General features: G+C 45.7%; 1 protein-coding gene across 1 annotated transcript in view; it reads right to left on the reverse strand.

Moving 5' to 3' along the window:
- The window catches only part of si:dkey-97m3.1 (fatty acyl-CoA reductase 1), a 64,491-nt gene that overhangs the window by 25,954 nt on the left and 24,592 nt on the right, over positions 1 to 13,945 (reverse strand). Inside the window, exon 2 of the mRNA XM_056276952.1 lies at positions 11,858 to 12,142. Coding sequence (XP_056132927.1) covers positions 11,858 to 12,046 — 189 coding nt within the window. The 5' untranslated portion in view covers positions 12,047 to 12,142. The remainder of the gene's footprint in view (positions 1 to 11,857; positions 12,143 to 13,945) is intronic.

Genomic DNA, 13,945 nt, shown 5'->3' on the forward strand with positions numbered 1-13,945 from the left:
GAGCTTTGGGGGCGAATAACTGATTTAAAAAATGTTTTTGCCTTGCTCCGCTCCTGCGGGTGACATCTGTGCAAGTCTCACTGGTATCCTGGTCTGCGCTACGGTTGGTCTTCTCCCCGCTGAATCAGCCAGACGCCTTCAATCAGGGACGAGCGGGCCAGAAAATGTACAGTAGTTAGGCAAGTTCTGCTAAAGTGTGTCAGAGAGAAGCAATTAATGGCTGCACCCTCAGCACTGACCTCCATCTCCTGAAGTGCACGATCTAAATTAATGCACAATAAGATGTGGGTAGGATTACTGCCAAAGACAAAAAAAAAAAGTTTTACTAAGGATACTGCAGTGACCAACACCCCTCCAGCGCTGTGAACAATGAGCAATAGCACTTGAGAACCTACGTGGCACAAGACAGCAGTAACGATCGTTGCCTCTTTCCTAGTCTGACCAGGCGGTGGTATGATTTTTCCCTCTGCTGCAGTGGCTGAGCTCCAGGGAGGGGTGTTGGAGGCAATGCTCAGGCTAGGGATGACATGCTCATAGGGAGACACACACAGAGACAGAGCGAGACAGAGATAGAGAGAAAGAGCGAGAGAGATATGACGAGTCCCATGGGTAACTCTAGAGAAGGACAGACATGGCTAACCCCTGGGGCTGTCAGTAAGTTTGCGGAGGTGAAAAAAGGATTTACCGCCTCTTCTTTTCAGCCCGTCTTCAACTTCTCCTTGTTTTTGTCTCCTTCATTGCTCATTGTTTCACAGCAGCGTTAGTCAGCCCGTGGCACTGCATATTTCCAAATCCCTTCCTTTAGCTACAGGCTCCAATCCAGAAACCTTTACAGTCATCACTTTACCTGCTAAATTCAATGAGATTTAACAACCTTCAAACGTCTGTCTTGATGCATCTGGATGCCAATGCAACTTTGGCAAGAGGATACAGAATGCTCTGATCTGGACAAAGTAAAATGTTGAAATGTTTGGCTAAAAGGATTTGGAGAAGGTGGGACTTAGTGATCTGCTTCAAGCATCTTTAAATGGTTTTTATCTTATGGTTTATTTTGAATCCAGTTACATCCCACAAATAATCCACTTTAGAGAGGCGATACCAACTCTTTTGGACATTGTCCAACCCACTGAACCTCCAACTCCACAGAGTTTAGGGGATTCTTCAAGGGTGCAGCTCATCAAAGCAAACAAATGGAAATGGAGGATACTCCCATGCCAGGCTCTAGGCCATTACTGTAAACAGCTCAAAAGATCAATATCAACAGGGTAACAGGGTTTGCAAGTACAGTGATTCTTGAATTTCTGTGCTCTGCATTTCATATGCCAATAGCATCGCATCCCAACACTGACCTCATGCTGAGCCAAAGAGAACTCCACCAGACACACCCAAAAAACAAAACAAATAAACAAAATAAAACAAATAAAGCAGAGTTTATGATTAGCCCATGTGTAAAATGTCAAAAAATTAATTGGTCAACAGTGCTGTGCTTTGGTTATTTAGTAATATTCGAGACAATGGGTTTTCCTTGGTAGCTGTGCTCACCATTCGAAGCCCTGAGGCGTGGTAGAAGAAGTATAGTACGACAGAAATTAGCATGTATATGCAAGCATACTCAACTTCAGAATGCTCAAAGTCTCAACAGGAAAACCATCCTTACTTGCTCATGTCTGAAGGGCAACACCCCAGGCTGATGCTGCTTGGTGCATGGTGCATAATGTGCACGTCTGTAGGTCAGATTAGACTGAAAGCTTATATGAAGGCAGAGTAAACATGAGGCTGTTGTAATCTTGATGAATACCATCCTCTCCTCATCTGTCCTGTCACAATATCTCTGGGCCTCTGCCTACCTCCAGCAGCCGTTTCGGAAACGAAGCAGGGCCTCAATCATACTGGCGAAATCAATTAACACCCACACACACCTACCTACCGACTTAATCACCACACAAGGATGAGTTAATCCAGTTCCCCATGCCAGAGCCCTGAGGGTCCATGCTTCCATATTTCACGAAGATACATTTGTTGCTTCGCTTTACTTTTCCTCTCATGGTATTTATGCAATATTTATCTTCTATCAAAGTCAATACAAGAGTGCCAGGAAACAAAACAAAAGATCCTTCAACACTGCCTTCTCCCCTCAAGTTAAGTCATGCAAACAACTAAAATGAGAATACCTAGTGACAGTTTGTCTAGTGTCAATAGCTGGTCCAGCAGTTTTACTAGCTTCTGTGAAGGTGATTCACATGGAGAAATCATCAGTCCACACAGCTAATGACACGTCAGTCCCAACAGCTGCTGACAGTGGTACAGTAGTGGTAATATGGAAACCACTCTACATCATACTAGATCTGCTTTACCCACAGATGGTTGAACAATTATCTGGATACAGAGAGAAAGGTTGTTGGCTGCTTCTCCATACCCTGTGGGGACTTTGGGCAGGACAACAAAAGCCCTCTGAAGGACAGGCTCTTTGCTGCGCATGCACAAGACTGTCAGCCATGCCTTGATAATTCCCCCAGCGACGTTTAATGTGCTAATTTGTTCCACAAACTGGAGTTAATTTGAAGCCCAATTATACGTAAAACCATGGCTTCCCCCTTACCCTGCTCTCTATGGGGACTTGTGGGTGTGAAATGTCTACTGGTTGCCTCTGTGCCCACTTGCCCCCTGTATTGCATCCCAACCAGCCCCAGAAGATGATCCGCAAATGACTGGTACATGCCAGGCTGGCAGTCGCAACCTCTTACCATTAGAGTTCCTCCTCTCTGGGTAGAATTCAGGTGTCATACATATCTGGGTGAGTAGTTGGCATGAATGGTCAGGCACCTCTCCCCCAAGGTGTTTAAATTGCTGTTTTGATAGAGCCTCACATGAACCGCCATGCACACAAACACAAGCGCACCCTACTGTTCAGTTACTGGGCATGAATCATGAGAACTGGGTGAGTTGGGAGCAGCGCAGGTCTTAAATGGTCAGTTCTTGCCTCATCGTGGAGAGGAAGATGCTTCAGGTATGCCTGCACTGACATTAGTAATTCATGCAGGGATATCACTTGCTCCACAAGTGGAAACAGTGCTGCCTGTTGGGGCCGGAAATCAATAAATCTGGAATATATCGTCGGAGAGATCACCTCTCTCTGGATTCAAACAAGAGAAAATCAATACAGCAATGAAGTCATGTAGGACTAGGTGTTATATGGGCAGATGGCAAGCCACAAAGCAAAGAGCTGGGGGCACTGGAATGCACTGCACACAGAGCATACATTATCCTCTCCCCCACACACATCATTTATGTCCGTCTCACATAAAAAACAAAACAAAAAAATCATTTCTGAAAACACACAACTGAACAGTGCAGAGAGGGCCATTTTAACGCTATGATTTACTGCTCATATAATGGAGAGTATGGGAGCAAATAAGATATAGTACAGCCCAAAACCACAAAACTCAATTCACTTTACCTTTTATCCTGGAGGCTCTACTATGCACCATCAGCATTAATAAGTTAAGCCCACAACATAAAGCCTCCCAGAAAAGGAAGCTAAAAACATGTATTTTGTAAAAAATAAAAATAAAAAAAAAAGACATTCCACCATTCACGTGACTAACATACACTATATATCCATCCATCCATCCATCCATTATCTAAACCACTTACCCTGCTCTCAGGGTCACTGGAGCCTATTCCAGCAGTCATTGGGCGGCAAGCAGGGAGACACCCTGGACAGGCTGCCAGGCCATCACAGGGCCCACACACACACACACACACACACACACACACCCATTCATACCTAGGGACCATTTTAGTATGGCCAATTCACCTGACTTGCATGTCTTTGAACTGTGGGAGGAAACTGGAGCCCCCGGAGGAAACCCACGCAAACATGGGGAGAACATGCAAACTCCACACAGAGGACGACCCGGGATGACCCACCAAGGTTGGACTACCCCGGGGCTCGAACCCAGGACCTTCTTGCTGTGAGGCGACCGCGCTAACCACGGTGCCACCATATATATATATATATATATATATATAATTTATCAGTTATGCTATAGCATAGTCAGTCATTGTGTAGTATAGTAACTGTTATTAGGAGTTCTCTGAAATTGCGTTGGGTGTCGGCAGCCAAAGACAAAAATCTCAATATAAATCTAAATCAAGCCATTGAGTTTGTTGGATTTTTCATGGCCTATTTCAATCATCATCATCATCAACAATATAAACACACTTCATAATACTCCTTGCTCCATTCATAATCCCCTGTGCTAAAGCATAAAGCAAAGAGAAAAACAGGCGCAGGTAAAAGTTTCCTTTACACCAATCTCAGCATCGTCACACCAGAAGGCTGACGACATATGGGCTAGAATCTGAGGTATTCAAAGGCCATTAGGTGTGACACCTTGAATTGTTGACAAATTGTTTAGCTGCACTTAAAAGAACAGGCGTGTCTTTTTACATAGTATGAATTCTGTTCTCTCACGTTGACGATGGCTCGGCCCTTCAACTATGGTGAGTCACCTGCTGGTGTTCTGACTTGAGGAATGGCCTCGTTGTGGGGATACGGTACAACATGGACACTTTCTTTTTGGACCCCCCCCCCTTTTCTCCCCAATTGCACTCAGCCAATTACCCTATTTTCTGAGCCGTCCTGGTCACTGCTCCACCCCCTCTGCCGATCCAGGGGGGGGGGGGGTGCTGCAGACTACCACATGCCTCCTCCGATACATGTGGAGTCGCCAGCTGCTTCTTTTCACCTGACAGTGAGGACTTTCGCCAGGGGGACGTAGTACATGGGAGGATCACGTTATTAACCCATTCCCCCTCCCCCCTGAACAGGCACCCTGACCGACCAGAGGAGGCGCTAGTGCAGCAACCAGGACACATACCCACATCCGGCTTCCCACCCGCAGACACGGCCAATCGTGTCTGTAGGGACGCCCGACCAAGCCGGAGATAACACGGGGATTTGAACCAGCGATCCCCGTGTTGGTAGGCAACGGAATAGACCGCTACGCTACCTGGACGCCCAACATGGACACTGTTGAAGAAACACAGATTCAGACTGTCACCAAAAGGTCTACTGACCAAAATGTCAGAAGAGACAAGACTTGGGTCCCAGAGGAAATGATAACGAGAACTTTAGGACTCACAACTGTCAGGTGTACCGAATACAACACATCCCGTTGAGCTGCATTTTTTCATCACACACACACAATGACCAGCCCCACACCAGTATTTCCACTGTTTCGTTATGATACAAAGCCGCCCTTTCTTTCATCCAGGGGAAGAATCAAAAGAGTGCAGGACAAAAAAGAGAGGGAGAAAGAATGGAATGAACTGGAGAACAAAGCAGAGATGACTCAAGTTTGCCAAAACAAGAACAACACAGCATCTGTTCAAGGGACGCCTTGTTCAGCATCTGCCCGCCCGCCTCCCCTCCAACCCATTAGGTGACATGTTTGAACAAATACTTTCTGCAAACAGTTGGCCACATACCCTTATTGGTGAGCAATGATGGCAGTAGGTTGTAGAACGGAGCAGGGCATGTATGAGTTGTTTGACCAGAGGCGGGGACGTGGTATCAAGTGGGATATGGGGGAGAGCAGCTGGTGAGGGTGGGGAGTTGGGGGCCAGATTGTTGGCTGAGGTAAATTTCTGGCAGGGGCGCATTTCCTGGTGAGCTCCCATATGATCCTGAAGGAGGCCATTTGTGCAAATACACACCCTTCAAGATCGCTACAAGGCACCCGGGTTCTCACCGAACAAGATATGGAGGAAAAGCCCTTTAAGAAAAAAAAAATCAATATTATACAGCAATTCAAATAGCCATCAAGTTACACGGCCCCTTGGGGATTCTGTGCTGTCAGCGAAATAACTGAATATTCCCCTTCATCCTGAAAGGGTTCTTCTCCTCACCGCTCCCCTGGCAGTTACATAGCCGGCTTCGGAATGGGAAGACACTAAACGTGCACAAAGTCAGGACAGCTAGAGGCCAGATCATTTGCTAGTAGGAGGGGAAAAAGAACATACTAGAGAGCAGGGGAGAGGCTCTGTGTACCCACAGACCCCCGTCAATAGAGTGCCTGAGATGCCATTTCATGCCGGGTCCCACAGATGGAGCTGCCAACATCTACACATTCCAGCAAAATCAAAGTAACCCGCGAGCCTTTGAGTGCTCAGTGCTACAGACGGCGTCAAGAGTCCGAGCAAAAGATACTCATGAGAACAATAAAGGTTTCCTATCCGACTGTCCTTTTACTGCCAGTCCTTGTCCCCCCTGTCTGATAACATCCTCTTGAATGCGACAAGGACAGGTTGATGGCTGTTAGTACCTAGCAACAAGTGCTCTGAAGGACACTACCATGGCAACAAAAACGAGGCGAGGCCATTTGGGCAAGCTGCATGAAAAAAAGGCTGAAACTGGCAGAAGGACGGAATACAACATCCACCTGGTGCTGAAAGTAAAATACTGACTCTGAGGACAGACATGATTACCCATTAACACTCAAGGCTGGGTCATTGAAATTGAACTGCATTGCTTTTGATTGCAGATCAACATTGAGCGAGTCTTTGCTTGGAGCAGCATTCGACTACATTTCCTAATCATGGACAGTTGGGTGCGAGCAACCCAGTGGGGTTTTGTGAAAAATATTTGTAGTGAACATTAGCAGGGGTGTTGCTTTTTGAAGAGCTGTAATTATTTGTACAGTAGCTAAAGTGCATTACTTGACAGGCAGCCAGCTGATGGGCAAAAGGAAAGCCGAGGCTCAAAAGGAGAGTCCAATTCAGATTTTACCATGTTTCCCTCATTCCAACCATTTGCCCCTGTGGAGAAGGTGCTGCTGGCAGAGTAACTTGCAACAACACCTGTTTCTACTTAATTAGTCCACTTCTGTTCTCTCCTCCGCTTTGGCCCTGTTAGGGCTCACCATCATCCAGCCAGATGCAGTCATGCTGTAGGATGCAAAAATGAGCAGACAGAAGCATTATATTACCTCTGTAAGAAGAGCTTTTGTTCTTTACAAGCCGCAGAGGACGGTGCTTTCATTTGAAAAAAAAAAAAAAAAAGCTCCTGATCATTCCTCTCTCGCCCACTCCCACCCCATTTATACCGTGTGGAAATTACAGTATGCCATTAACTGGCACCTCAATTTTCATGTCAGGGCAAGCCAATTAAGTGGTGAGAGATTCACTCGGTGAACATGGGGAAGGCTCTTCCACCAGATTCACTTTGACAGACAGAGGCGAAAACACAAAGGAGCACAATGACTAAATCAGCGGGCAAATTTCGTCCATACAGGGTGCTGACTAGGGCTGTCTCGAATGTCATTTTTGAGTGTCAGTCATAATCAACAGCGAATACTCAAGAGCTTTGGCGGGGGGCCATGACTCGGGACGTACTCAGCCAGACATTTCTCCATTCTTGGCTGAGATGGACGGCACAGCGGTGCAACACGTGTCTTTCGATTTAATTAAAGGCATTAATTGTTAAGGATTCTGTTGTTCTACAGTACTGTTGTTTGTGTTATTTGTTTATAAAAAAAACATTATTCAAAAGGTTTGGTGCATTTGATGCATGTTTGTAATCCTGAGGGATTTGGTTGAACGAGGTCCTATCTATGCACTTCTTGTGACATAATAAAAACTTAAACATTTTTTTCTTATCATGGATAAATTATAGATCTACATAAATGCTCATAATAATAGGCTCCGAATCAGAGAAAATGCCCGACAAAGCGCTGTGAAACAGAATACTAGCTCCAGCAAATTTAAAGTGTCTCCCCGCCTGCCGCCCAATGACTGCTGGGATAGGCTCCAGCACCCCCGTGACCCTGAGAGCAGGATAAGCCATTTGGATAATGGATGGATGGATATTTCTTTATAATTTATTTTTTTGTCATTTCTCAGTACTCGCCAATTTTGTCCTCTGCATTTAACCCTTCCTATACACCAGGAGCAGTGGGCAGGGCCAACCCCAATTCCGTCAACTATTAGCCTAAGTCTACAACGTTTTACAACCTGAACCCAAAAAGAGTCAAACAGAGATGCAAAACGCTCATATTTCTGTTATAACAATACTTTTCATGAGATAACAGTAACAGTAGACTTAACAGTGTAATACTCCACAATTTTTCTGTCAAAGAAATGACTCAGAAATACATTACTTTTATCACTTACCAACAACGTAAAGAACGAAAAATAAATGTGTGAACTGTAATAAATAGAACAAGGTAGCGCATTTATAATAACAGCAGCACAGCTGAGCTCTTCCGGTATTTTGTCTTCCCTTCAACAGCCAAGGTGAACTGAAGCGTGACATCACTGGTGTGACTGACAGGGATGTCACACACCCAAGCTGAGACGGTATATAGTATATGGTAGTAAGTAAGGGCACATGTGGGCATCTGTCATTTCATGTGACTAGAGTGACAAGCAATTGTGGCAAGTAGCACAAGGCCATATAACCAGGACAGAACGTTAGTAGAGGATAAACTTGCTTATGCCCAAAAGTATGATGTGACATTCCATCATGTAAGTGTAACCATTATTATGCAGAAAAGAGTAGTAGCAGTAGTAATAGCATATCAAGACAACCATTAGACTGTCAAAGGGCGATGACTGAAGACATCCTAATGTCATCCTTGCATCGACAGAGAGGCTCTTGCTCCGCCAACATGTCCTGATCAACAAGGTCCCTGATTAAAAGCAGGATATTGACTGACACAAGTAGATTGTTCACTAGATTTGTAAATGGTATAAAGACAGGGAGGCTTTCATCTTGATTTCAGTCACTCTGCAGACCTGACTCAGACTTGGTTGATACGTCAATAAAAGTCTTATTTTGAAGGATCCTCGTCTCATTGACTTTTTTTTTTGCAATTTCTCTGTATCACTGGCCACCACATAATTTCCACATTTTAACAGTGGAATTAAAAAGTATAAATATCGTACAAGAATGTGCCGAAAAGAGGGGTGTTCGGGTAACAACTAAGCAGAGAGATAGCGAATAGAAGGAAGAGGAAAAAAATGACTTAAGGCTGAGAAGAACGAAAAGAAGGAGAAAGAAAAGAGAGAACAAGACACAAGGAAAAAATTCGAACTGGTTGGTCCCCTGGAGGTGATCCACAAAGGGAAGGCTCCCACCTGTTCCCTGAACCCCATGCCCAACGTCCTGATCAAGGCACGCTTACCTACCCTGTGCCCCATAATTGTAGAACGCATCAATTCTTCTTTGGAATCTGGCATGGTACCCTCCAGCTTCAAAATGGCTGCAGTCACCCTCATCCTCAAAAAGCCAGGCCTGCACCCAGATGACCTCACTACCTACCGACTGATCTCCCACCTTCTACTTCTCAGTAAAATCCTGGAAAGAGCATTGCTGCCCATCTCCATCAGCACATGTCCAACCAGGAGCTCTATGTACCCCTCCAATCTGGCTTCAGAGCACACCACAGCATGGAGACTGCCCTTATCAAAATCACGCTTCTTTTCACCTGACAGTGAGGAGTTTTGCCAGGGGGACATAGTGTGTGGGAGGATCACACTAATCCCCCCAGTTCCCCCTCCCCCCCGAACAGGCGCCCCGACCGACCAGAGGAGGCGCTAGTGCAGCGATGAGGACACAGCCCCACATCCGGCTTCCCCCCTCCCCGCAGACACGGCCATTTGTGTCTGTAGGGACGCCCGACCAAGCGAGAGGCAACACAGGGATTCGAACTGGGATCCCCGTGTTGGTAGGCAACGGAATAAACCCCTACGTTACCCGGACACCCCACAAATTGGTAATTTTAATGAATGAATAAATACATTAAATAAAAGTTATGAACATTAAAAAAAAAAAAACAGTGTATGCCCACAAAATGTATTTTTGCAGTTTGCCTTTATTGATAGCCTACATTTGAGGGGGGGGAACACGACTATCCGAATCCCAAAATTGAAAGTCGAATACCTACCCAACGAACGAATATCTGGATAGCTGAATATTCGGGTACAGCCCTAGTGCTGACAAAAATAGTTTGCTGGTTTTGTAGAAGCGAGTTAAGTAAAATAATGAACCCAGTGAAATGACTGAGTGTAGTTAGTAAAAACAGACACTTGAAAAAAGAAATGTGTGCTGATGGGTTGAGGCCAGTGACGACCAACCAACCAACCCACAAGACTGTGCCGTTTGTTTCCGAGCATGTTTCCTGTATCAGTTTTTCAGTCCTCATTAAGCCCAATGTGGTTCGGGGTTTTTTATTGAGTCATGCTACTGCTCGGCTCGATATAGCCGACAACACAAATGAAAACACAAATGTGAAGCTCCTTTCAACTCCACCTTCCAAACGCCTGATCTCCCATCTATTGATTTATCCTTCTCCCTCCGTACCACAATTCTCTCCGCCTCATTTCTCTAGCTCATTCCTTCTTCCCCGATTCTTTTCCTCATCTCTTTCTGCTAATTCTACCCAATCTATATTCTTCCCCAGCCCTCCCAAATCTCCCACCCCTCATCTCCATCTAGCCATCTTCTGTCTCCACTTCTCAATTTCTCTCTGCTTATCCCATCTTTCTCAAGCGTGCCAAATGTTCTCTTGCTTAGGGATGCAATTTTTCCAGATGTGAAAAACAGGTACATTAAAACTTACATCATTCATTTTCCTGCGTTGAGTGCTCACTGTCACCTCCCCGGTGATGAAGAGACAGACAGGTGGTAATGGATTTGCACTTGATTTCTATGAGGTCAGCAAGTTCATTTCACCAAGTCGAACAGCTGCAGTTATAATTCACAGGAAAATGTCTATCGCTCTGCCAAATATACTTGGACACCATGTACACAACTCCCTTTTGGAACAATCCGAATGAACTATTTGGTAGTCAACCCATTAATGCTAGAACTTTGGACCATAATTTTGGCGGGTTTGGATTTTCAAAGTTTAATAACTTTGTGGGAAAAAAAAGAAGAAGAAAAGACACAGACCTGTGACTCAGTGAATGCTCCTAAAACTGCATATATTTGCATTAAAATTAGTTTTAGATCAATTGCAAAAAAGAGAAGTTATGATAAGATCTACCTAAAACGACCAGGAGCCGTCAAAAAGACTGCTCGTAATTTGCGCATGATCGTGCGCGTCATGTCACTATTTATGATGGGTGTTGGTCACATCATTTCCTTCTTGAAGTTCATCGCTCCGTCCTAAAAACACACCACTGTTCTCCAGCGCAAAGAAATAGTCTAAACCTGATTTCTGATTATTTCCAACATGTCTGGTTACAGATGCCGTTTCCAATGCACCATGACTACCACCGCAGCGTTGCAGTATTTACAGGCGTTGGACAGCAGCAATTTTAAATTGTTTTTGTGTTATTGTGTAAAAAGTCATTTGCTTAAGAAAGAAGCCTTTTGAGTATCTTTGCATAGTCAGTCATATAGGTGCAAAATCGGTGCACATTCCTCATAGAAAAGGTTTTTTAATTTCAGCTCAAAAATTCACCATATTGGCCAACATACTGGTAATCGGTGAATTTTCCCTCTCTAAAACATGTATCGGTCTCAGAAATGCCATATTGGTTGGGCTGTATTTTGCATCGGCAGTCTCCCAGAGGCTAGTTTGGTACCATCTCACAAACTGGTTCTCCACTGTCGTATCATATCGTTACTGTCAATAGCAGCTTACAAGTAACAGCCAATGTCACACAAAGATACACAAAGTAGAGATTAGATTAGTGACAGTAACCCATCTCGTGTTAAAATGCCATCAGTGATGTCAAACCCATCGTACAAGCAGGCACCACAGCCTTGAAAAGAATGTCTCTGCAATCATGTCAAGTTCAAAACAAAAGTAAACCACCGTGCCAGGAGCGTACATTCGGCTCTTACCTTGCACTTCATCATCTCACTGACTCTCTGCTGCATGGACTGCCCGGCCTTGGGTCTGACCAGGATGTAGAGCGCTTTGACCTCGGGGCAGGACCGGAGCAGCTTCTCCACCAGCACCTTGCCCATGAACCCCGTGGCTCCCGTGATCAGCACGCACTTGCCGGCATAGAAGTCTGCTATGGACGCCATGCTGCTGCTGCTGCCCGCTGTGCCACCGCCGCCTTCGTCGTCTGCTGGGTTAGCTTGTCTCAATGTCGTCTGCTCTCAGCCCTCGCCAGACAGATCCTTTAAAAAGAAAAAAAAAAGTGGGGGGAAGGGCACAAAAACAAAGGGGACAATAAATATGAGGTCTTGCAGCCACATAGGCTGTTTCAAAGACTATATGACAAAGTACTTCTGAGCTTTATGTAACTTGTGGGACTCAATGGCGACTTAACGGTACGACAGGGTGGACGGGAGCCATATTGGGCCGTGAATCACACTGGAGGAATAACAAGTGTGAAAGGGAGAACAGGGAATGTAATTGGAGGACACAGTCTTTAACTGCTTCGATATGATATAGCTTGACAGACCTCGTGTTAATACCCCCCCACACACACACTCCTGATGTTTATATGTTCTGATCTTCAGTAAACTGTTGGAGGAAAACAGAAACAAGTGTCTCTGAATTAGATGACTATTCATATACAAAACAGGCCAATTTTCAGGGGCACTGAGATATGGGCACCACAGCCCCTGTGTGTGTGTGTGTGTGTGTGTGGTATATATTTCTTTAGCGAAGGCCATCTGAACGAGCATAAACAGGAACAGGCTGCCTGTAGGCGTTGTGTGACACACCTAGTAAGAGGTGGGGGAAGAAGGCGACAATGACAGAACACATACCACTCATTAAGGCTTTCACATTGATCAATGACCATGACCCGGGCTCTAAACTAAGTGTGTGTGGTTGAGCGTGACATAAGAAGTGTGGGAGAGGAAGAGTTAGAACAGGAGTTTTAATCGCTGAACCCTCGCCGTCAACATAAAACACAAGGGCAAACACGCAGACACGAAGACACAGTCTTTTCTGATAAGGGGGGGACATCGTTACCCGTTTTCTCACCTCACTGCTCCTCGTCCTGACCCCTCAATAATATATCTTAAACCACAGCAGCACAGCATGTCAAGCTGATCCCTTCTCCCTTTATTCCGTGATGCTTTTTCTCAATATAAAACAGGAGGATTATCAAAACTTTATCCTTGTTTTGGAGACACCGCCCGCTGTCACAGACCATGGTTGCATAGGGTTCCGCTTTGTGTTATCCTTACCGTTATGTGCCACAGCGTTGTCGTTTCAGGGGGATAGCTTAGGCTCAGAAGATGGCTCGCGGTGTCCCGGTAGCATAGCGGTCTATTCTACTGCCTATCAAAACGGGGATCGCTGGTTCGAATCCTCATATTACCTCCAGCTTGGTCGGGCGTCCCTACAGACACAATTGGCCGTGCTTACCAGTGGGGAGCCGAATGTGGGTATGTGTCCTGGTCGCTGTAGTAGCGCCTCCTCTGGTCGGTCGAGGCGCCTGTTCGGGGGGAGGGGGAACTGGGGGGAATAGCGTGATCCTCCCACGCGCTACATCCCCCTGGCGAAACTCCTCACGGTCAGGTGAAAAGAAGCGGCTGGCGACTCCACATGTATCGGAGGAAGCATGTGGAGCAGCGACCGGGACGGCTCAAAAGAGTGGGGTAATTGGCCGCAAACAACTGGGGAGGAAAAAAAAAGGGGGGGGGGAATCTCCCCCACCCCACCCCCCAAGAAAAGAAGATAGCTTGCCACATCAACTAGGGGACTATTTTTATCGGAGGAAATTTGGATGGGGGCCAACGCAAACCGACGTCTCTAGCAGCCTTAGGAAGCCAAAGCATTTACACAACAAAGTCTTTATCCATTGAGAACGCAGAAAAAAATGAACGACGACTCCAACACAATGACCGGCGCACCGGGCTAAGCCGATAAATGCAGAAATTTACTCAAGATATAATGACCCAAGATGACCGAAGGTTGCCCACTGCTTCATTCTTCCTATGAGATATAAAGCCAGCCCCCCCCCC

The sequence above is a fragment of the Lampris incognitus genome, chromosome 3 (assembly GCF_029633865.1).
Source record: "Lampris incognitus isolate fLamInc1 chromosome 3, fLamInc1.hap2, whole genome shotgun sequence".
In the NCBI taxonomy this organism is placed as follows: Eukaryota; Metazoa; Chordata; class Actinopteri; order Lampriformes; family Lampridae; genus Lampris; species Lampris incognitus.